Source organism: Micromys minutus (genome assembly GCF_963924665.1).
Source record: "Micromys minutus genome assembly, chromosome: 22".
Lineage (NCBI taxonomy): Eukaryota > Metazoa > Chordata > Mammalia > Rodentia > Muridae > Micromys > Micromys minutus.
In genome coordinates, this window is record NC_137957.1 from 36833111 (window position 1) to 36859254 (window position 26144).

General features: G+C 38.1%; 1 protein-coding gene across 2 annotated transcripts in view; it reads right to left on the reverse strand.

Annotated features, from left to right (window-relative positions):
* The window catches only part of CEP83 (centrosomal protein 83), a 112122-nt gene that overhangs the window by 46398 nt on the left and 39580 nt on the right, over window positions 1-26144 (reverse strand). For both annotated transcript variants that reach the window (XM_080935177.1, XM_080935178.1), the window contains exons 4-6: window positions 14309-14401; window positions 11735-11866; window positions 1309-1560 (exon numbers count right to left, since the gene is read on the reverse strand). In XM_080935177.1, the coding sequence (XP_080791303.1) occupies window positions 1309-1560; window positions 11735-11866; window positions 14309-14401 (477 nt within the window). The remainder of the gene's footprint in view (window positions 1-1308; window positions 1561-11734; window positions 11867-14308; window positions 14402-26144) is intronic.

The window sequence follows — 26144 nt, forward strand, 5'->3', positions numbered from 1 at the left end:
TTCAGGTTTATGAATTCTATGCATGTTTACTGTATTAAAAAAGGACTTTATTCAGTAAATAAGTCAGAGAACAACAATTATTTTCTTCAAATATAAAATGGTATTTGTGTTCAACAACAGCCATGAAAACTAGAAGGAAATACTATTTGCTGTCATGTATTTGTTTTTCATTTCTTCTGATAAATGATAAAAATTAAATAGGGCTCTTCTGAAAAATGTCCCAAATGAGCCATCTGTCTTTTGTCATCGTTCAGCCTACCCAGAAAATAATCACTCTAGACAACCTTGGTCAAACTTCACCCTGGGACCAGACACTATCTTCAACTGCAACTTAGCCTCACTCGGTCACTGTGCCAATATATTAAGGACTGCAAAATGGCAACCTGCACTGCTCTACTGTAAACTGGCTTCAGTCCGACGGTCCAGGATTCTAACAAGTTTAATTCTGGAAATCAACAAGGAGCGACATAGACTCCATCCTCCCCACTGCCCCCACCCCCAAAGTGACTTCTATTCTTCAAAACTTACTAACATAGTCCATGTACCATCTGACTACCCCATCATCGTTTTGTATTTTGAAATTGAATATTAACTACAAACCATGTCCCTACAATTTCCTTCCAGCTCAACCATTTCATGACTTTTCCAAAGGAGAAAAAAAAAACAAACTGACCAAAACAAATGAAAACATAAAGTAGTATTTCTGCTCCATCTTATGCCCCAGGAATTAAGAGGCATAAGCATGTCTGAATACAATAGAAACCAAGAGTTTTCCTAAGTGATTCCTCCAGAAGTCCCAGTTTGGCTCTGCCAACACTGTTTTCTCTCTAATGAGCTCAGGGAAAGAATTTAGTAAAGATCTGGATGCATTAGTAGCCATTTAATTTTTATCACTTTGGCTAAGAGCTGTTTTAACTTACATATGTCTACTCAAATAGAATTTATGACTTTAAGGTTTTAAATTATAGTGTAAGAAATTTATGATTTCAAAATAATTATTGATTTTAGATGACTTTAGTTTTGAAAAATTGGGGAACTTTTTATATTATATTCTGTGACATTTTAAAAGTTAAAGTCATTTTACTCAGACGATGACTCCCAAAGAATGAACTATGTAGTACATAAGTGTAGTAGCACAGCCGTTGCTGATCAATCAAAACCTTTCTTCTTTCCATGTACACTTGGGAGTAAGCAAATGCGTCAGCATTACATTGCCTAGCATTTATTTATGTTCTAAAAACCAAAGGCTTGTCAAGTGCACTTTTAAAACATACGCCGAACTCTACTGGGAAGCAATTAAAACCTTACCTCCAAGGATCTGATGGTAGCCTGCATCTCAGCCAACTGCCTCACTTGTATTCTTTGGACATTTTCTACCTGAGCACCAGAATTCTCTTTCTCAGCCCTTAATTCTGCTACTTCAGCCTCTAAGCTTTTCACTTTCTGAAGCAAATGGGCCTTTTCCCGAACAAGCTGCTCCGCTCGTTTGCTGTCTCTCGTGGGCTCGACACTGAGCAGCTGGTTGTGCAGCTCCTCCTTATCCTTCTCCAGCCGCGCAACCTGGTCATCGGTAAGAAGTACACAAGCTCTAAATTATTGAATTTTCAGTCATGAACATGCTTTACAAGTCAGTAAATTAAAATTAAAAACTGCACAACATGAAAGTTCAGGTGTGGAAATGAAGTAAAAAGGAAAAACATCTAAAATGTCACGTTCCTCATTCTGTACTCAGCATGACTCAATTTTAAGGAAAAGGACATTGCCCTATTTTTCACTCTCTCCCCACAGTGTCTGGCACACGGCTTAATCAGATGCTGACTAAAATTCAAAACTGTAAATACAATACAATCATTATTTAAAACACATAAACTTTGCAAACCCATGATAAGAATGCATACAAGGCCAATTCAATGAGCACTCCTACATTTCTCCTACTTGTTTGGCTTACTCTTCTCAATTCTTTGGCTATGTCTAGGCTAATGAATCATCTGCAAGAAACTACTTCACACAAAATCTGTACAAATGAATACAAATACAGTCAATGAACCTTTAAAGTAATGGCCAAGTTTATTAACGTCCTACCTGTAATTATAGCCCAGGTCTTAATCATGTTCACTATTCCAAGATTTATTACAGTCACTAAGAAACTCAAAGAGGCAAGATACAAGTAATATTCTCTTCCATAGCAACTCTCATTGCCAGATGCCACATGCTTCCAAATCGGTGGGCTCCAAACAGTTTCCTAACACCTGAGGTATTTCAGAGGCCCCTTGCTGCTGAGGATTCAGGAACGAAGCACTGAGAATACAAGCCCCCCCCCCCCTTGGTGATCTTCCTAGTTTAGTATAACTTATCACTACATAAGCTTTAACTTTTATTTCTTTTTCATCTTAATTTCCATCTTCTGAGTGGTGCCAGGGATTACACCAGGGCTTTGAACAAGCTATATCAGTGCTCTACAGTGAGGTACAAGTCCAGCCCCACCAGCAACTCTTTTCTATTTATTTCTCTATATTGGGGTTACTCTTATTATTCAATTAAACCACTGCAAAAAAAACAAAAAAAAAACAAAAAAAAACAAAACAAAAAAAAAAAAACAAAAAACAAAAAACAAGACCAGCAGCTATTTATAGCCAGAATGCACACTGAAGGCTCAATCTAAGTCACAAAGGTATTAAGGGAATACACTGGGACAGCAACAATGCTGGCTGAGCTCTCAAGGAAGTTAAGAAGTGTGAGCTTCCACAGGCTGTTTCCTCGTCTTCAAAATGCCAAGTGAGGCTCTCTCTGATCTTTTTTAGCCCTACAACTTAGGGATTCCAGTTTGAATTTGTACATGGTAGATATTAACAGAGCATAGAGTTAAAGATATCCAGTATGTAAACATATTTTTCAAGAAAAATAAAACTCACACATGAAGATAAGCATCAAAAGTCCAACTAAGGGCTCGGTAGTATACTCACTTCGTATGTACTGATACACTTACTTAGTATATACTGATACACTCACTTAGTATATACTGATACACTCACTTAGTATGTACGGATACACTCACTTCGTATGTACTGATACACTCACTTAGTATGTACTGATACACTCACTTCGTATGTACTGATATACTCACTTCGTATGTACTGATACACTTAGTATATACTGATACACTCACTTCGTATGTACTGATACACTCACTTCGTATGTACTGATACACTCACTTAGTATATACTGATACACTCACTTAGTATGTCAAGACCCCAGGCTTTAATTCCAGGCACCGTGCCCACTCCCCTCAAAAACAAGACAACACAACAACAAAAACAACACAACCCACCAAATAAACAGAAAAAAGTATGACTAATTCATCTCTCCTATTCCCTCCCCAATCTTTTATGTAGAATAATTCTTTCCCAGGTTTGTTCTTGGACTACATTTATTCAGTTTCTTCCTCCTATATGAGGAACTATGAGTCTGCATTAAGTCACATTATTTTTAACTTTTAAAGAATTCCCAACATAAACACACTGTATTTACATCATTTTCATTCCTCCCTGTATCCTCTCTAACCCCTGTCTCCCCCATATGCTCTCAAATTCATCAGTTCCTTTTTGAATTATTGTTTCTAGAAGTATTGTAGGTGCACAGACACATACACACATAAACCAACTGAGTCCACTTACTGTTACCCATATGTACATGAATGCAAGGCCGACCTCACTGAAGGGGAACTTGTCAGGGGTCTCTCATCTCTGGAGAAACCAGACTCTCCCTCCCTCAGGAGCCTGCAGTTCTCAGAGGGTAGAGCCTTGAGAAAATTTCCCCCACCTACTCTGGCATGTTGAGTGATATAAATCTCACGTAGGCAACCACACAGTTGGGATTTCATGAACGCAGAATCCCTGGCATAGTCACTGTCCTGGTTCTACAACCGTTTTGCCACATCTCCCCCACCCCATGATGTTCTAGGAGCCTTAGGTATAGAGGCTGTACTGTAGAGGTCCAACCAAGGTTGTGCATCCTAGTCACATACTCTCTACATTTTGACCAGATATAAATCTCTGTAGCAGGCTGGAGAGGTGGCTCAGTGGTTAAGAGCACTGGCTGCTCTTCCAGAGGTCCTAAGTTCAAATCCCAGCAACCACATGGTGGTTCACAACCATCTGTAATGGGATCCGATGCCCTCTTCTGGTGTGTCCGGAGACAAAGACAGTGCACCCACATACATAAAAGAAAGAAATAATTTTTTTAAAAAAATCTGTAGAATATCCATCTGCTGCAGAAGCGTCTTTGATGAAGGATGAGAGATACACTTCTCTAAAGGTAAATAGTTACAACAGTTGAAAGCTACATTTTATTAGAAAAATATCAGTAGGTTACCATCTAGGGTCTATGATCTTTCTATGGGTTCTTAGCTGTGTTTACAGTAGTAGGCATGTATTCCCTCCTACTGAGTGTCCAACTGAATGACTGCTGGTGCACCCCAGATGTAAGTGCCCCACTGTACTGGGTGGCAGCCTGCTGGCCAGTGGTTATGTGCTTCACAGGCTTTACAACTGCCCACAGCTGTTGATTACTTTCTCTCTTGGCAGCCTGCAGAGCACCTTAAAATCCTATGGAACTTAGAACTCAGGGAAGAGCCTTCCAGGTAGAACCAGCCTGATTCCTCAAGTCCTGTAACAAAATATGTGGTGTCTTCAGCAACAGTCTTCAAGTTCCAGAAGGCAGTCAAGGGCAATGGAGCTGAACTATATTGTTTTACAGTTTCTTGAACACACCAGTAAGCCATTACTTTTATCTCAGCTTTCATTTAAATGAAGGGCTTAGGCTGAGCTGTTCCTTAAGATACTGTTTAGTATCTGCATACAGTAACTCAAACACACGTTTGGTTTGGACAGTGGTGGGGAATAAATGCAGAGTCATGAGCTGGGTTAAGTAGTGCTTTACCACTAAGCTATGTCCTCAGCTGCAAACAGTTAATATACGATTGTTATTGGTAGGATAGCTCAGTTAGGTAAAGAACGAGGAGTAGCACAGGTGTGGACAACAGTGTCCTCAAGTGAGATAAACAGTAGTCATACTTTTGCAGTGCACATGCTTGAGAGGCTCTTGGATGATACCTGCAATGGCTGAAGCAACAACTACCAAATGGCTCTCTAGATTAGAACTTACATTACTCCTCAACTACAATTCACTATCAAAAACCCTTCCTACCCAAACTGTTTACAATTGCTTTGTAACTACTAATCTCATTAATCACTTGCATAAGTACTAAACATTCCGCATCCAGCACTGTTTTAGATAGTAAAGATAAGGACAGCTCAGCAAAGCTGCAAACACAAAACCTCTGCAGGGGAAGAGCCAGTTATATACAATCACTGCATAACAACACTCCTGACTCACTCCTTGGGGCAGATCCTGGACACATCCTCAGTTCTGTCTTTTCTTCCACTCTTAATCAAACCTACATGACATTTTCCTTGATGTCCTGCATTTGTTTTTATCTCAGTTCTTCCTCTCAATTTCCAAAGGTCTTTCTCTAATTTCTCTTCTCTGACATCTGTCCAAATCTGTCTGTATTGCAGTCACATTTACTTTATTCTCTTTAGAATAAAAACTTGCTCAACAGGTAAGACGTTAGGTATTAACCAATTTGGCTTTTCTAAAAGCTGAAGTAGTAAAAATGAACAGAAGCAGATCAGGGATTAAAGAATAGCAGGCTTCTTTTTCAAAGATCAATACTGTCTATCCCTCCATAACCCTGGGCACAGGGAAAGGCTATGCACCCAATTGCTGTAATCCATCCTTGTTTGTACTGCCTGTACGATGTAGCAAACAGAAACAGTTAAAGAAATAGTTAAGACCTACAATCAAGCACCTAGACTTGGTTTTCAGTATTTTAAAGCTACTCCTATACTTCCTTCTGGCTTGAAAGAATGCTGTCATTCCTGCCTGCCTTCTGCAAACAGCCTTTCCAACCATTGTTTAATTTATTGGAGACAACAAACTGCATAGCCCAAGATGGCTTTGAACTATGTAGTCAAGGCTCAGCTTAAACTCTTAAAATATTTTACTTCTTAATTATGTGTATAGGTGTGTGTGTGTGTGTGTGTGTGTGTGTGTGTGTGTGTGTGTGTGTGTGTGTAAATGTGAACTTGAGTACAGACTGGCTATCAAAAGCCAAAAGAAAGTGTCAGATCCTCTGGAGTTGGAGTCACAGGCAGAACATGGTTGCTGGGGACCAAATCCAGTTTTTCTATGAGAGCAGTGTACATTCTTAACCACTGAGCTCGACCTCTCACCTTCAACTCTTAACTCCTCCTGACTCAGCCTCTTGAGTGCTAGGATTAAAAGTATATATGATCATGCCCTGCTTGGGTTTTGTTTTTAAATAAATCCTTTATTATCAGATAATGACAGAGTGTAATATCTATCATCTCAGTGTTGGCATCTATTGCTATCTTACATTTAGTTTTACAACTTTCTAAATGATATGAGACAAATGGTTTTCAATCAAATCTTGAAATAGCCTATTTTTGTGACTGAATTGAAAATAAAGTTTGTCTTACTTTGCTTCTTATGAACTCACCAGTGAAAGGAGAGTACAGTACAAGCATCACCACATGATCGGAACCTCGTGCTATCTACCTCTGATGAAACACCAGCAGGGTCAGGCCACAGTACCTCACGACTGCCTGGTGAAGAAGGAAGCCCAGTCCCTGCACTGCCCACTACAACAGCAGGGCAGGGTGTGGGAATACTTTATACTCAGAAGGACTAATTTTGATATTAGGATAAGGCCAGTCCTATAGAATGATTTAGAAAGTGCCAGAAAGTACATCAAATATTATAGAGACCTGGTAAGTTCTTTCTTAAATATAAAATCAATTATTAACTGCAAGTTGTTGTCTACTGGATACCAGATCCTGAATTTGTTTTTGAGTACTATGTCCTTTGATTTCCTTTATATTTCTTTAGATCTTTATCCTGGGATAGAGTTAGGATATCTTCAAACATTTGATCTTTTCAAGTCTCATGTGTACACCTGCTAGAACCAGAAGAACATTTAGTCTACAGCTAACTCCATGCATCATGCATTAAGGGATTTTCCATCCTGGCTGATGTAACAATAAATTTGGACCAGTTCCATGTGAGTCCTGGGTATTGTTTTGTCTGGAGCATTTTCATTCCTTCTCTGGCTCATATAGAGGCACTAACTAGTGATCACCTAAATACTCAGGAGCTACCGTGCACAATACTAGCGTGTCTGTCAAGTCCAATGTCATGGCCTCTCCCGGTTCTGAATGGAATGACTACATAAGCAGCTTCAGCATTTCATCCTTATGAAGTTTTCATACTTACAGCCAAATATAAGAAAGCATAACATCTTTTCATAAAAATAAAGGCATCTTCTTCTATGTTTATTACGTGAATCCTTTCCGTGAATTCATTCTACACATGGGAATATATGAATTCCTGAAGTCCTCATTAAGAAAAAAAAAAAAAAAAAAAAAAAAAAACTTTAAAAACTTCCAAAGGGGGAAGGAGATATGGCACAGTAGATTTAAAAAAAAAAAAAAAAAATGTGTTGCTCTTCCAAAGGACATGAGTTGAATTCCCATTGGCAGCCCTCAACTATCTGTAACTCCAATTCCAGGGGATCTAACACCTGTTCTGACTTCTGCATGCACCAAGTATGCATGTGGTGCACATACATACATGCAGGTAAAGCACTCACACACAAAGTGCATGACTAAAATAAAAAGTCCTAAAGGATTCTGCCAAAAATAAACAAACTAAGGAAAAGTCAGTTTGCTTTTATCTGTATAGGTTAAAAATACATGATTCCATGAATCTTTAATTGATACAGGAAAATTCAATTACAGTCAAATGTTAGAAACATGTATTAAGTTCAGCTTTTGGCAGTGAAATAAGACAAATTATTCTAATAAAGCAGGTCTCACAATTGTTTTTGGTTTTTCATTACACTGAAATCTTTTTCAGGTAGGCAATGGTGGCATGCACTATTAATATCAGCACTTGGGCAGCAGGGAGAGGCAGGGAAAAAAACCTCTGAATTAAAGACTGGCCTAGTCTATAAAGCAGGTTCCAGGACAGCTGGGGCTACACAGAAGAACCCTGTCTTGGGGGGTGGGAGGGATTCCTTATGCTATAGTCTATCCACAGTATAAGAGTATTATATCTTTTAAAAAACTATTATGTGGAGGACTGGAGAAATTGCTCGGTGATTAAGAGCACAGGTTGCTCAGACTGAGTTCAAATCCCAGCACCCATATGGCAATTCACAACTGTTTGTAATTCTAGTTCCTGGGGATCTGATACCCTTACACAGACAAATGTGGAGGCAGAACACCAATATAAATAAAAATAAATTTAAAAAAAAAAACTGGGTGTGTGTATGTGACTGAAAACATACTACATTGCTACAAACTGACAACAATTACTCTTAAGTGAGTTATTATTTTTTAGAGGGCATTACAATGTTAACAGCTGCTGCCTGATTAGGTGCTGATGGCTAATGGTTAGCTGTGGTAATGTCTTAAATGCGGCAATAATTAAGTTTGCCACATCAACTGATTCCTTTCATGAAAGCCATTTCAGTAATACGCTCTGTTAGTTGCTAATCTCTAACCTAACAGAACTTTCAAGGCCGGAATCAATCTCTCACCAACTAAGTTGATAGAAAGAATGCAGTAACCCTGATTTGACATGAGACCCACTCCATTTCAAGAACCACTTTCTTGGGTTAAAGTTGTGGCTCAGTAGCAGTAAAGAGTGGCGGGGACCCTCTAAAGAGTGGCGGGGACCCTCTTTACTTATCCATAAGAAATAATTCTTCTGCTACTCAACTTTTATTGTGAAACTGCAAAAATGAAGTCACAGCTTCGTGTTCCACTTTGAGCACTCTTACTAGATATAGTACCTCTACAGTTACTAGCTATGCCCACTAGTCCTGAAACGTCACCATGAGGACTGGAATCAGCTTCTCACAATCCCTTGTTAATGTTACTATTTCAATCCCCTCCTATGAATCACAAATGTTCTTACTGGCACTCAAATAAATTACTCCCATAAGGTTTCTGATTTAGTCTACCCAGATTCAGAGGCATTATTATCTATGGGAATTATAACTTTGTGAAGTATATTTCTTAAATAATACAACTTGAAAACCAAAACCAATCCTTATTCCATAGGCTACATAATAGATATTAATTAACATGAATCTTACTAAGCTATAAAAAGGAATCCTTTTATCTAAGCAGTAGGTCTCAACAACAAGCTTAACATATTCAGTAAGTCATGTCAGGAACTGGTACACTGCCATCTAGGCTTCACGGCTCCCTTACAGGGCACATTCACAACAGATTTCAGTCTAATCCTTAAGGACCTTATAATTTTCAGAACGGGAAATGAATATTGGCTTCCACTTAACTTCTCCAGCTTCATTTGCCCTAAACTAGAAAGTAAATTTGTTCTTTGGTGCCAGGCACTGACTTCTCTAAAGTGCTAAATAGCATCTTCATCCAACAGAGAGAAGCTTCACTCTGTCAGAGTCCTTTGTGTGTTACAGCCACCATCATCGTTTTAGTTGCCCAGGGCTCCTAAACACCTTGTTGCAGCTTACACATCTGCACTCTGTGCTTCGCCCTGAACTTCTATGTCACAGTCTTTAAACCAACCAAACTACCTACCTACCTACAAGTGATCGATCTATGAACAAGAATCTCCCTTTGTAGTCCTGACTGACCTTCAGCTCAGAGAACTGCCTGTGTCTCCTTCCAGAGTCTTCCCTTAAATCACCCCCACTCACACACACACACACACACACACACACACACACACACACACACACCCCACATTACCATTATTGTGAGCAACACAAACATGAAGTAAACATATGCTGCTGGCACACTCACTCATCACGGGATGGCTGACCTGACTGCTGTAAAAGGGCATGACAGCAAAGTGCACAAGTACAACTGGATAGCTGATGCCTGAATTTTACTCTGTGAATTCATGTTTTTACGCCAGACTAGACTGTAAAACTCCACTTTGAAACTCTGAAATTACATTTGCTACTCCTATAAACTCTAATTGAAGTTATTCTCTGCTGTTTCAGAAACCACAGTTGCCTCACCCAGTGCTATGGTCTACAGTACTATGCCTGTGCACAGTAACTGAGACTCTACAGTGAGCCATCAGTTGGGGACAGGAAAGGACAGAAAGTCTTACTTTTCTAGACTCTATAACAACCCTTTAAAATTATTTTGTTTTTTATAAGAGGAAAATATATTAGTAATAAGAGTTCTAGATCAATGACCACAAAACTATCAAATGAGGCCGAAGAAGACACACAATCATCATCAAGTAAACACAACAACTAATTCCAAAAGAAACTCTGACCTATAGGACTGAAAACCTCAGCACTACTCTCAACATGCTAATCCTGCATCTTACATGAAGTGGTATCATGATCACTTCTCATTTCCATTTTTCACAACAAAATGTTTACAGGCCATTGATCCGCCATACTTACATATCTGAAAGAAGCCTTACAATCACAAACTATATCAATCAGCTCAACTCTTAATAAAATTGAAGCCATTGGATGGCCACTAATCAAGAGTAATAACCTCGAGTCACTGATAACTTCAAACTTAAAACTCTAAACTGTGAGCTGAGATATAAAAGTTGGGGTACCTGAATTCTACTGTTAAGCTAGCTGATGCCTGTGAAATTTTTGACAAATCCTGTGCCTCAGCTTCCTAAATTTTGAATGGGTCTTTCCTCATCTTCCTATTAAAATTAAATAAAATTATACCTAAATAAGATAAATAAAACTGTAAGGGAAAAATAAACAGCTAAATGTGATTTTAAATATCCATAATATTCAAGGACTATTGTGTTAAAAAACCCAAATGATCGAGAATCTAGATAGTTTCTTATTTATGGAACAACCAAGAAACTACTCATTGATAAAAATAAATCAGTCTAAGCCAAATATTGTTGTCTTAGCTTTTTTAGATGCCTAAAACACTACAAATATTTGGTAACAACTAAAGAAGGTACAAATCTTTTCATTCCAAATAACCACAATGATATCAATAGTATGCAGTTGCTCTTTCTATATAGCATAAAGCACACTACTACAAATATTAGCCTAGTTTTATGACTGCTAGGATAGAACTGTATTTGTCCCCTTCTATAATAAAAAAGTCATCAAAGAGTAAGCCACAGAGTGACAGGAAACAGTTTCAGCAGAAGTAGAAGACAAAGTGCAGAGTGAGTAACAGGACCAGCGAAGCAACAGATGAAGGTGGAGTGTGTGCTGCAGGGAGCGAGCACTGAAGGCGAAGGGCGAGGCTGATGCTTATAGCAGCAAAAACACAGCACTAGAGCTACCTAATTTGGTTCTAAATAGAACAATGCTAAACAAGGAATCATGTAAGTAATGTTTCCAAAGAAAACTCTCTCTCCATGGCTATGAACAACATGAGACTGTGTATATGTCTGTCTCCACTGGCTAGGGCAAAATAAAAGAGAAAATGAAATAAATAGCCAAAGGAAAACACTCACAAGAAATTGCCGACAAACAACAAATATTTCACTAATAAAACATAATTACACAATCTACTTTAATTTGGAATTTATAAAAATATATAACCATAAAATTCTACTCACTGGAACAATCTCTGGTAAAGCAGTGTAACTGATTACGTACCTCTGACTTGTATTTCATTTTTTCTTCTTCTGAAACACGAGTAAACTCTTCTTTCTGGTGTTCAAACTCCGACTTGAGAAATGTGTGCTCATAGCGAAGCTTGTTGTACTCAGCTCGGTACCTTTCTACTTCCTAAATTACAGAGAGATCGCAATGCATGAGAAACTTATGAGTCAAGTCTATACTCTCCAAAAATCACGGTATGGTGCAATTCCTAGTTATATTAACAGCCAATCTGAAAGGAAAACATCAGCTTAACAGAAATGCAAACGGAGAGCAAGAGTGTTGACTCACCAATTACAATACTTCCTGCTCAAGGTTCTGAACCCCAGAACCAATGTACATGTGTGATGGACCTGATGGCTTGCTAGTAATTGCAGTTACTGGGAAGTAGGGAGAAGACTATCTGAATCAATAAATGTTGGGTTCAACTAAGAAAACCTGCCTCATGAATAAGGTAAAGTACAATCAACTCCTGACATCAACTTTGGTCTCCACACAGGTACTTAAACATGTGCCCAATGCCCACACATACATACGCACACATGCATACCACATACATATACTTTTACTCATGAAAAAGGAAAAAGAATAATGAAACAGATTAGTACCCTTCTTGAAATGTACCAATAAAATTATCATTCAGGTAATTTTTTGTCTTTACTAATTCTCACTGTAATAATAAATGTATAACATCAAAATTGCCACCTCTGTACTTAAATATTAGTTAAGAATGTGGCATGTCTTTAAAATACACCTAGATTTTAACAAGTATAGAAGGTATAAGACAGCCCTCTCTAAAAGTCAGACAAGATAAACTCAAAGTAGAAGAAAAGGTTATTTGAATATTTAGTATACTAACTTAAGGGTTGATCAAATATTGCAACAGTATATCAAATATACTAGCCTGAAGAATATATACCATTCCAACTCTCCCGATTTACCAAAAACACCTAAGGTGCTCTAACATTGCCCTCCAACCATCTATAGAAGCTACCGACAATCCAAATACTCAATAAGAAACTTAGGTAGCAGAGCAGTCTGGTATGGAAGATTCCATATTAATAAGTACCAGGAAACTAAGCAATAATGAAAGTCAGACTCTTAAAATAATACAATTTAATATTTTTTTAATTGAAAGATTTCTAAGCTAATTTATATAAACTAAGAAAATGGGAGTGTTAGCATTATATAAAATACATACTATGACTTTAAAACTGCTTGTAATTACCTTGATTACTTTTGGTATTGCTGACTTTATTTACAAAAAATTCAATCTATAGCCAAAGCATAATAGATTCCCTGACATACAATATACCTCATATATTGCTGCTAGAAGCATATTGGAAACCCCGGGGTTATCAATCATTAATCATTACAAAAGAGGGTTTCCCAAGCATTCCCACACAATGGCAATATTCTAGACTACTGCAGTCTCCTACAGGGGTTCATTTTGAAGGGAACAGTAATAATTTGTATTTGTAAGACCAGATGTATGTTTTTAAAGTTAGCATATAAAATGTCTAGGCCAATACCTAATTCACTTCTCTGTATTCTTTTCCTGTCACCTTTATCAAACATTTCGTAATATAAGAAATCTTGTCTCAACTCAAAGAAAACACAAGTATTTTTCTTTTTGAGATTATGTGATCATTAATACTGACTGTCCACTTGACAGATCCAGAATCATCTAGAAGGAAAAGCCTCCGAGACATCTCTGGAGGATGACATGGACGTGGGTAGCCTAGCCTCTGTGAATACCTGTGAGAGACTAGCCAGTTTGGGGTAACTGAGATGGGAAGACCCTCTGTAGCATCACTCAGTGATGAGGTTCTGAGTTAAAGGAGACAGGAGCTGAATACAAATAGTCATCATACTCTGCTTCAGAGCTGTAGATAAGGCCTTATGATCTGCTACTGTGCCTTCCCCACCATGATGAACTATCCTCTCAAACTGTAAGACTAAATAAACTGTTCCTTCCATACATTGCTTTTGTCAAGGTATCTTATGAAAGCAACAGGGAACATAACAAATCCAGTTTATGTGAATGCATCCTTTCATCAGGAACTTGTCAACAAAAAACAAGTTATCCCTAGCATTCAACTTCCATTCTAGAAGTGCTAAACAAAAGTCACAATAATTAAGCAAAATAGCACATTAGAAGCTAACAGGTACTAGAGAAAAACTAGAAAGCTAAGTAAACTCCAAAGGTGTAAGTAGCGGCAGGAAAGCAGACTGGACAGGAAAGCAGAGTGGAGAAATGGCATTGGAAGCAGTTAAAGCAGGCTTAGTGAAAACTGACACTTGGGACAGATTTGCAAGAAATTAAGGAGTAAAAACAATATTCAAAGCAGATATAGCACTAAAGCAAAGACTCTTGAATTACACCGTTTCTTCAGTGCCAAGCAAACATCAGGAGACCAACCTAGATAGAAGAAAGAGAACAGAGAGATAATGGAGCCCAGTCCTATTATGCCTCGGTGTGCACTGTAGGAACTGCCACACAGAGGACTGAGGTAAATGAAGGATGCTTTCCATGGTGACATGAAGATGATCTTCTCCTTAATCACTTACTTCATCAAGAGTCCGAAAACGTTCTCGCATTGGAGCTTCTAATTCTTGTTGTAGTTGGGCTTTTACCAATTCCAATTTTTGTGGTGTTAATACCTAATATATACAGAAATATAAACAACTATAAATACAAAAATGAAGAATTCTCTGTTCCTCAAGGTCTCTTTTACAACATGTATTAGTTACATTTTTACACTGTGGCTAACTTTTATAATCATTAACTATGACTTACCAGGCTGTGGGAATAGCCCAGTCACACAGCCATGAGTGCAGTAAGCTACCATAATTGCAGACTCAGAAGGTGAAGACAGAGGATCCCCGAGCAAGCTGACTAGCAAGACTAGCCTTTGCCAGCCAACTCTGGGTTTCACCTAGAACTCACCTCAATGAATAAGGTAGAAGAGCAATTGAGGATGAGTCTCAATGTCAACCTCAAGCCTCCACATGTACTAACATTTACATGCATATGCACTCCCGCATGTTACAAGTATGTACAAATGATACACTCACATAGACACACAATGGGTGAAAAAAAAAATAAACACAATTTATCCCTGAAACAATACTCTAAGACTCTCAATCTTGGTATCAGAGATATCAAAAATCCCAATAACATGACTAATGAAAAATTAATGTTAAGTTTTATTCTGGTCTTTAATATACACACCTTTAATCCAGGCACTTGGGAGGCAGAGGCAGGTGGATATACCAGTTCAGGGCCAGCCTGGTCTACAGATTGAGTTCCAGGACAATTATGGCTACACAGAGAAACCCTGTCTCAAAAGAATAAGAATTTGATAGTTGTTATTTTGACCAGAAAAACTAATTGTGGCTCTATTCTGTCACATTCTTTTACAGAACTCGCTTCAGAGAATAATTAATATTTATGTAAGAAACATATGGGCAGACTCCTGCCGCTAAGACTCGTCATTGTTTTCTCAACACCTTCCACCAATGCCTACCATATAGGAACTACTGAGTTCCTGGTTCATGAATTGATGAAAAGAACAAATGAACAAATGCTGGCTAGAAAAATAACGTAGCTCCTATTTATATGAGTTTCTCTGAAAACATGAATAATGTTCAGTTTCATTCGTTTTTTCAATATTCCACAGTTGCTTAAAATACATTCTACTAAATGAAAGTCTTCTAAATATAAAACATTATGTAATGTATGATAATTTGCATACCATTCTGTTCTGAGTATCTTATTTGCAGTGAGTTAGCCAAACCCCACAAAAACCCCAAAATGTAGCTACATGGAAGCATACAAAAAACCTAAGCAGCTTTCTAATGATTGTGAAGACCCAAATGAAGCATGCATCTTCTCATAATGAATTCAGATTATGGCATGACAAATCATACACACAAGTAATAATAAAGTAGCAAGCACTATTACAAAGTAAAAACAAAGAGGGAAGATATTTCAGATAAAAAATGCAGATACACACAAAAGAAAAAACTAAAATTGAATCTCAGTAAGATAGGTGAGAACTTTAAATAACATTAAAAGATAACTTAGATCTTCAAGAGGTGAAAGTGACAAAAATATTTAGATAAAATGGCCCCAAATTTTGTTTGATACTTTGAAGTTCTTAGGGGCCCTCTGGTTTGAGGAAAAAGAGGAGAAATATGTTCTCGACAAGGTCCTTTCTGTGACTACTTTGTTCTTTTATCCAACCTGAGATCCTAAGATGCAGTTGCAACTGGTCAATCCATATTTCTGATGTTTAACATTTTATCTTTTGGAAAGGCAGAGAACTTTTCTGAAAAAGTATCCAATCTGGTTTGTTTTGTTTAAGAGTTCTTCCTTCAATTAATCCCTTATATTTCACTTTTTACTACAAACCACAAAAGACAATGGGACAGTCTATATTTTACTTTTAAAGCTCTGTACATTAGGGTGGGGTATTTACACTGTTGTGCGGTACATGAACATGTATGCAAATGCACATGCAAGCACAAGTGTGGAAGTATGTGTCTTGCTGTCTTCCTTAATCTCTTCTCCACCTCTGTAGAGAAAGGATTTCTTAAAGAATCTGTAACTAACTAATGTAGCTAGGGAACTTCAGGGCTCTACCTGTCTCTGTTTCCCATAGAACCCCAGTACCATCATGCATTACAGACAGTACTACCATGCCTAGAGCTTCTCATGAAGGGGATAGGAACCAGAATGCAGGACCTTGTTTGAATGGCAGAAACTGTCCTGACTGAGCCATCTCTCCAGTCAGTTAAACTAATTAATCAATATGATTAGTCAATGTAGGATGATGTCATTAGGAGCGAGGCAGGCCCAGCCTATCATTGGATGACAAGGAAAGGTAGGTGGGAAAAGTCTAGGAAAAAGGAGCAGCAAGAAGGAGAATTAAGATAGAGTTGGAGAAGGACGATCCAGATCCAGGTGGTCTTAATTAGTGATAGGTAGGTATGAATATCTTCAAGGGTTTCTATAGGTCAGATTGTCTTATGTAGGTGGACAGTTTATATCTTTGTCAACTAGTTGTAAGCTTATTGTGCGGATAAATTGTGGATTGAGAATTTAACATATAAAACTGATTGATAAATTATTGATTACTGTGTCATAATTTCGCTAGGCTGTGGGGAATGTGAACAAATTTCCCAGCTAAGAAAGAGACAGCCAGGAGAGGGTGGCTAGCGAACAACATGGTAGAGAAGCAGCCAGGGTAAGTGGTTCCAGCTCACTGGCTGCAGTTCTGGAGTGAGAACGCACAGGAACTGGCAGCTGACAATCTTTTAATAGTTTGTTGCGGTAACTAGTGGTTGTTGCGGTAACTGTTAAAAAGGATTCTGTTGCTACCAGTCCTGCAGTCTCACTTCTTGGGGCAGTTCCAGTGTGGAGCTTGGTACCCAGCCTCACATGGTCCGGTAAATTACCAAGTCTGGCACACACACATCTCATTCCCTGGGTTCCATGCATTTCTCACTCCTCTCGGGCAACAGAGCCGGATCCGCACGCTCCAGCTGCCTCTCAGCCATTGCTTTCACACGCTGTCCTCCACAGCCCGGTAAAATCATGACTCAATAACCAATGACTTACCAAACAGATTTATATGTTCAATTCTCAATCCACAATATATCCAAACAATAACACTGCCAATTAATAAAGATATAAACTGTCAACCTAGACAAGACAAAATCGATCTAGTTCACCTTGATCTGAACCATCCTCCTCTGCCACCTCCATCCTTAATCTGCTTCTCCTCCTTCTGCCTTACCAAACTTTGCTCCCTCCCACCTTACTGTCCAATTATGTATCACCTTGACATCAACCTACAATTCATTGTCATTTTTCTTACTAAATGTTTCTATTTACTCGACAAATAGTTTAATTTCCTCTTTAATTTTTTAAAAATAGTATATAAAACAATGGATTTCATTATGACACTTAACCGCATATACTGGTATACTAGGACTTATAAATCTTTTCAGCCATATATCCTCAATTGTTACTTAAATGCTTTCTGCAGGATTTACAGAACACACTTTACTAAGCTTGAAGCACTACGTAACACATTTAACAAGTAGTCTCCTTCCCTTTAGTTTCTAAGAACATGATCTTGCTGCCTTCTGAACCTTAGAGTCCAGATTATGAGGATACTGATCATTTTGGCATTCCTAAACTACTTTAAACTTCACCGTGATCCTCAAAATTCTTATTTTTACTGACTTTCCACTTCTATATTTGAGGCATGTTACACTTGTAGCCAATTTCCAGGTACCAAAACTTGAGCAACATAGTATAAAAGATCTAAAATTATGTACCTATATTATCTTACAGTGTTAATGGATTAGAGAAGTGGGTCTCAACCTTCCTAATGCTGAGAACTTTAAATACAGTTCCATGTGCTGTGGTGACTCCAACCATAAAATTATTTTCATTGCTATTTCATAATTGTAATTTTGCTACTGTTATGAATTGTAATATAAAGATCTAGGTTTTATGATGCTCTTAGGTAACCCCTATGAAAGGGTCATTGGACACCCCAAGGAGTTGTAATACTCAATTTGAGGACCAGTGTTAGAATACTGAGCCCAGCTAAAATTATGTTCTCTATTTTAATGTTAAGTGAATGCAACTAAGACATAAACCTTGCCTGAGACCAGGAATTCTTACCAAGCTTAGCAATTATTAGAATTCAGCCCTTATGCAACTACGACATGGCCTTCAGCTCCTAAAAATCATCCATCCATCTACCCACTGCTATTGTCATATGGACGTTTGTTTCTTCCAAGTCACCAGAACTTCTTTGCTATTTCTCATCCATAGAGACTATCTTTTTTAAAGGTGTTATCTGATTAGTAAGATACTAAGGTTGTATTAGTTGGAGTTTTACTGCTGTGAACAGACACCATGACTAAGGCATCACTTATAAAGGACAACATTTAATTGGGGCTGGCTTACTGGTTCAGAGGTTCAGTCCATTATCATCATGGCAGGAGCATGGCAACATCCAGGCAGACATGGTGCAGGAGGAGCTGTGAGTTCTACATCTTCATCTCAAGCTGCTAGCAGATACTGGCTTCCAGGCAGCTAGGATGAGGGTCTTAAAGCTCACACCCACAGTGATACACCTACTCCAACAAGGCCACACTCCCTAATAGCACCACTCCCTGGGCCAGGCATATACAAACCATCACAAAGGCCCATAAAAAAAATCTGAAATTCAAAATGCTCCAATGCTGGAACTTTTTGCAACATATCAATACACAACATATTCCAGATTTTAGAGCATTTTGAACTTCACATTTTCAGATTAGAAACACTCAACCATTAAAGTCTGAAGTATTACAAAAGCTGAAGAATACATTTATCTGAATACTTCTCATTCCACACACTTCACATAAGGAGTACTTAATCTGTGATAACAGCTAACAGGTACAGATCACATAAGTGTTATACACCAAAACATACTTTTTTGCAATGTCTCATTCATCTTTACAATTAACCTGGGCACATTTATTCTTGTTGACTGTTGATGCAGAAACATTTTTTTAATAAATATGGGGGTGTTAATTTGCTTTTGTTATTTTGCTTTTTAATCTTTTGCCGATGAAAACCAAAAGAGCAGAAAATGCTACAGGGGCTTTTTAAAAATACATGAGATATATATATATATTTTAATTATCTTTTATAATCCTCCACTAAAATATTTCTTGTGTATACTTTTCAATTTACTTATATTTTCTTAAAATTATTTGTACAAACTAAAAATTATTAAAGTAAATAACTAAATCAATCACTCCACATTCCTTTTGTGTAGTTCTTTAGCTTATTATGTATGTGTTTGTGTGTGCACATACATGGAGATATGTACATATGAATGCTGATGTCCACAGTATGCAGAGGTGGAATTACAGGCAGTTGTGAGTTGGACATGGGTTCTGATCATCAAACTCGGGTCCTATACAAAAGCAGTAAGCACAGTAACCACATAGAAACACACTTTCTTTTCTTTTCTTTCTTTCTTATGGTCAGATAAATATTATAATAAAACCAGGTATATTTGTAAAAAACAAACTTTTCTAGAAGAAATTACACTTGCCAGCAAACATTAGCAAGCTATAATAATCAAGGATTTTTGGCAAGTTATAACACCCAAAGAATATACACACAAGAAGATCACAGGAAGAAGAGTCTTTCACTTCAATATGAGGAAGAAAATGTTTGACATATACTAATTTGTAAATAATAATGTATTACTTTTAAAAGTTAACTAGGAGCTGGAGAGATGGCTCAGTGGTCAAGTGCACTGGCTGCTCTTCCAGATGACCTAGGTTTTATTCCTAGCATCCACATGGCTGCTCACAAGCTTCTATAACTCTAGTTCTAGGGGATCTATCCAAATTAGGGTTTCTATTGCTGTGATGACAGACTATGACCAAAAAGGAAGTTGAGGAGGAAAGGGTTTACTCAGCTTACATTTTCACAACTCTACTCATCATCAAAGGAAGTCAGGACAGGAACTCAAACAGGGCTGGAACCCGAAGGCAGGAGCTGATACAGAGGCCATAGTGTACGCCGTTTACAAACTTGCTCAACCTGCTTTCTTATAGACTCCAGGACCACCAACCAAGGTGGCACCACCTACAATGGGCTGTGTCTTAATCATTATTTAAGAAAACGCTCTAAAGACATTGGAGACGCTGAAAACAAGTTTCTATCCATAGGGGCTCACATTCAATCAAAATGAAACTGCCATCATTTATGAGTATGACAGAAAACAAGTACTTCATAAAAATGCAGTCTATTTCATAAGGCCTTACAACAAACAACACTGACAGCTGTTATATAAAATAGTCTCAAATATGAGGCGAGGTGTTTTAGACAATGATCATTGATGTTGTATGACCTGATGGTATGCACACTGAAAATACTCTAATCATATGTTCAGAACTAAGGTTACAGTGAAGCTATGCAATGTGCAACAGTGACTGTTGCCAAGAACACCTTAGATTCATTAATGTTTGATTTTGAATCAATCTTTGGAAGTTACCAATTCTTTCACGAAGTAGAAATGTCTGGTTTCTTTGGAAAGTCAGTTATATCAAAGGATGGTTACAGAAGCAGACACTGGAAAAAAGAGACATGAAGGTATGTGTGAAGAAGAAATATAAATATGGCCCCTCAGACAGTGGGAGCAAGAGCATCAGTTTGCTTTGCTCCACCTTACTAGTCTTCCACTAACAACATGCATGTATTGGTTTGCCTTACATTGCATTGCTGAGCTTTGCTTGTGGTGACACCATTGAGAACTCACCAAAGAACTTCTGGTGGTGCTCTGGTTGCTCTTGCCACTTCTATGGACTTGAGTCAGTTGGCAGAGTGATATCAGTTAAGACAGATTCACATGGTGAGGCAAGGCCGGTGAGAGGACATGTGGTGGGAGTATCAACAGAAATCAACACATAGTGACAGCAATGGGTTTACACATATATAACTTTGCAATGCATCTTGGTCTTGCATGTCTTCACTCTGTTGAGAGAGGCACAGCAGAGAACTTCTCCTGGTGTCCCTGCTGGTCCTGGCCATGATTCAGCAGAGACCTCGCTGCATCTGCTAGGTTATGCTACTGCCAGTGATTCATGTTTGCTATCTCAACATTACGGAACTGGACTGATGATATATTCGTGAAGTGTTTGCAAGTGGATCAAGCTGTTGCTGCTAACCTATAAAATAAACTGCCGATTTCCTGACAATGGAGATTAGATTTCCTCCAAAGAAGAATTTCTAAACAGGTCCACTTCCCCCATACCCTAATAACCTTTCTTTACCACTACCTTTGGTGGGTAGTGGGTTAAAGGGGAGGTTAAAACATTTAAGAACCATTATTAAAAGTAGATTTTGAAAAATCCAAGATACACTTTCATGATGCCCATGCTACTTATACAAATTAATATGAGGTTGGGGGCCTCTCTGGTCTGAGCGTGTGCCCTGAGCAGACCTTGTACCATTCCAACAATACCTGGAGGAAGCCCATCTCCCAAGTGCTGTAACATGTCCAGGATCACAGGTGCCCTACACCCAGGAACAAATGATCACACAGGACGTTTTGATTCCCAGAAATCAGACACACTTAGGAGCACTGGAGCTCTGACACACTCAAGATCACAGTTGAGGCCACAACATCTTCCCTAATACCCAGAACCAGGGAAGTACAAACACCTGCCCAGCCAGTGGCACAGGTTCCTTCCACCTTTTATCTGTGCCCAGAGCAAACTCAGGGCTCTACCCACTCCCAATCCCCCAAAACACACACACACACACACACACACACACACACACACACACACCCCTGCAACAACCAGAGAAAGCTTAACTCCCAGGAGATCAGATACAACAAGACCTCAGGAGCTTGATCAAACAAGGACTTCAGTATCTCAGAGGCAGCTTGACTCTCAGGAGCTCTGACACACCAAGATCCCAAGATCTCAGGATCCCAGAATCACAGGATTCCAGAGACAGCTGAATGCTGAAGAGTTCTGACACAACCAGGATCACAAGAAGGACAGGCTCCAGTCAGAGACAGCTAGTGCAGGTAGCCCTAGATATAACCACACCTGACAAGAGGCAAGCCCAAAATCAAAAGCAATAGAAAACCAAGACTAACTGGCATCATGAGAACACAGTTCTCCAACTACAGCAAGTCCTGGATACCGCATTACATCTGAAAAGCAAGATTTTTATTTAAAATGAGATCTCATGATAATGATAGAGGACATTAGGAAGGACATAAATAACTCCCCTAAAGAAATATGGGTGAAGACAACCAAACAGGTAAAGGAATTGAATAAAAATATGCATGATCTGAAAACAGAAATAAAAACAATAAAGAAATCACAGAGGGAGACAACCCTGGAGATAGAAAACCTAGGAAAAAGATCAGGAGTCATGAATGGAAGCATCACCAACAGAATAAAAGTGATAGAAGAGAAAATCTCAGGGGCAGAAGATACCATAGAAAACATTGACACAATAGTAAAAAAGAAAGAAAGAAAAATGAAAAAAGCTCCTAACCCAAAACATCCGGGAAATCCAGGACACAATAAGACCAAACCTAAGAATAATATATATAGAATATGATTAAATTAATTATATAAAGAATACAGTATAGAAGAGAACGAAGATTCCCAACTTAAAGGGCCAGTAAATATCTTAAATAAAATTATAGAAGAAGCTGAAGAGATGGCACAGTGGTTAAAAGCACTGACTGCTCTTTCCAGAGGTCCTGATTTCAAATCCCAGCAACCACATGGTGGCTCACAACCATCTGTAATGAGATCCTATGCCCTCTTCTGGTGTGTCTGAAGACAATATAATCACATAAAATTATAGAAGAAAACTTTCCTAACCTAAATAAAGAGATGCCCATGAATATACAAGAAGCCTACAGAACTCCAAATAGACTGGAACAGAAAAATTTCTCCCATCACATAATAATCAAAAGACCAAATCCACAAAACAAAGAAAGAATATTAAAAGCAGTAAGAGAAAAAAGTCAAGTAACATATAAAGGCAGACCTATTAGAATTATATCAGACTTCTCTCTAGAGAATCTAAAAGCCAAAAGATCCTGGATAGATGTCATAGAAACCCTAAGAGAACACAAATGCCAGCCTAGGCTACTATACTCAGCAAAACTCTCAATTACCATAGATAGAAAAACCAAAATATTCCATGACAAAAACAAATTTACACAATATCTTTCAACAAATCCAGCCCTACAAAAGACAATAGATGAAAAAGTTCAATGCAAGAAGGGAAACTATACTTTAGAAAAAATAAGAAAGTAATCTTTCAACAAACCCAAAAGAAATTAGCCAAAAACATGACTTCCCCCTCTAAGAACAAAAATAACAGGAAGCAACCATCACTTTTCCTTAATATCTCTTAATATCAATGGACTCAATTCTCCAATAAAAAGACATAGACTAACAACTGTATATATAAACAGGACCCAGCATTTTGCTGGATACAGGAAACGCACCACAGAAACAAAGACAATACTATCTCAGGGTACAAGGCTGAAAAAAATTATTCCAAGCAAATGGTCCTAAGAAACAAGCTGGAGTAGCCATTCTAATATCAAATAAAATAGACGTTCAACCAAAAGTTATCAACAAAAGATAAGGAAGGGCATTTCATGATTATCAAAGGAAAAATCTACCAAGACAAACTCTTAATCCTGAACATGCTCCAAATGCAAGGACACCCACATTCATAAAAGAAACTTTACTAAAGATCAAAGCATACATTGCACAACATACAATAATAGTGGGAGACTTCAAAACTCTACTCTCATCAATAGACAGATCATGGAAACAGAAACTGAACAGAGACACAGTGAAACTAACAGAAGTTACAAACCAAATGGATTTAACAAATATCTACAGAACATTTCATCCTAAAACAAAAGAATATACCTTCTTCTCAGCACCTAATGTTACCTTCTTCAAAATTGACCATACAATTGGTCACAAAACAAGCCTCAGCAGATACAAGAAGATTGAAATACTCCCATACATCCTATCAGATCACCATGGACTAAGGCTGGTCTTCAGTAACAACAAAAACAACACAAAGGCCACATGCACATGGAAGCTGAACAATGTCCAACTCAATGATAACTTAGACAAGGAAAAAATAAAGACTTTTTGGAATTTAATGTAAATGAAGGCACAATATATCCAAACTTATGGGATACAATGAAAGCAGTGATAAGAGGAAAACTCATAGCTCAGAGAACCTCCAAAAAGAAATGGGAAAGAATATATACCAGTAGCTTGACAGGACACCTAAAAGGTTTAGAACAAAAAGAAGCAAATACACCCAAGAGGAGTAGACAGCAGAAAATAATCAAACTTGGGTCTGAAAGCAACCATGTAGAAACAAAAAGAACCACACAAAGACTCAAAAAACCAGGAGTGGGTTCTTTGAGAATATCAACAAGATAGATAAACCCTTAGCCAGACTAACCAGTGTGCAGAGACAGTATCCAAATTAACAAAATCAGAAATGAAAGGTGAGACAAAACAACAGAAACTGAGGAAATACAAAAACCCATCAGATCATACTACAAAAGCCTAGACTCAACAAAACTGGAAAATCTGGATGAAATGGGCATCTTTCTAGACAGCTAACAGGTACCAAAGTTAAATCATGAACAGATAAACCACCTCAACAGTCCCATAACACCTAAACAAATAGAAGCAGTCATCAAAAGTTTCCCAACCAAAAAAAATAAAAATAAAAATGAATCCAGGATAAGATGGGTTTAGTGCAGAATTCTATAAGGCCTTCAAGGAAGACCTAATACTAATAGCATCAAACTATTCCAAAAAATAGAAACAAAAGGAACACTACCCAATTTGTTCTAGGAAGTCACAATTATGCTTACACCTAAACCACACAAAGACCCAACCAAAAAAAGAGAACTTCAGGCCAATATCCCTTATGCAAAAATACCCAATAAAATTCTCACAAACCGAATCCAAGAACACATCAAAATGATCATCCATCATGACCAAGTAAGCTTCATACCAGGGATACAGGAAATCCATCAATGTAATTCACTATATAAACAAACTCAAAGAAAAAAACCACATGATCATCTCATTAGACGCTGAGAAAGCATTTGACAAAATTCAACACCCCTTTATCTTAAAAGTCTTGAAAAGATCAAGTATTCAAGGCCCATACCTAAACATAGTAAAAGCAATATACAGCAAACCTATAGCCAACATCAAACTAAATGGAGAGAAACTTGAAGCAACCCCACTAAAAACCAGGGACTAGACAAAACTGCCCACTCTCCCCCTCCCTGTTCGAAATATTAATCGGTCCTAGCCAGAGCAATTGGACAACAAAAGGTCAAACAAATACAAATTGGAAAAAAAGAAGTCAAAATATCACCGTTTGCTGTGGAGAGCGGGTGTGGCAGCCGTCCAAAGATGGTACTTGGGACTCCGGCCTAGTCTTGTGACTAGCACCTGACTTCCTCCTGCCCCCCACCCCCAGATTAGCCACTCCCACAGTATTGGTAGAGGGACAGGCAGGTAAATCAATGGGATAGAATTGAAGACCCAGAAATGAACCCACAAACTTATGATCGCTTGATATTTGACAAGGGAACTAAAACCATCCAGTGGAAAGAGGATAGCATTTTCAACAAATGGTGGGGGTTCGAATGGCAGTCAGCAGTAGAAGGCGGCAAATCGATCCATTCTTATCTCCTTGTACAACGCTCAAGTCCAAGTGGATCAAGAAACTCCACATAAAACCAGGTACACTGAATCTAATAGAAGAGAAAGTGGGGAAGAG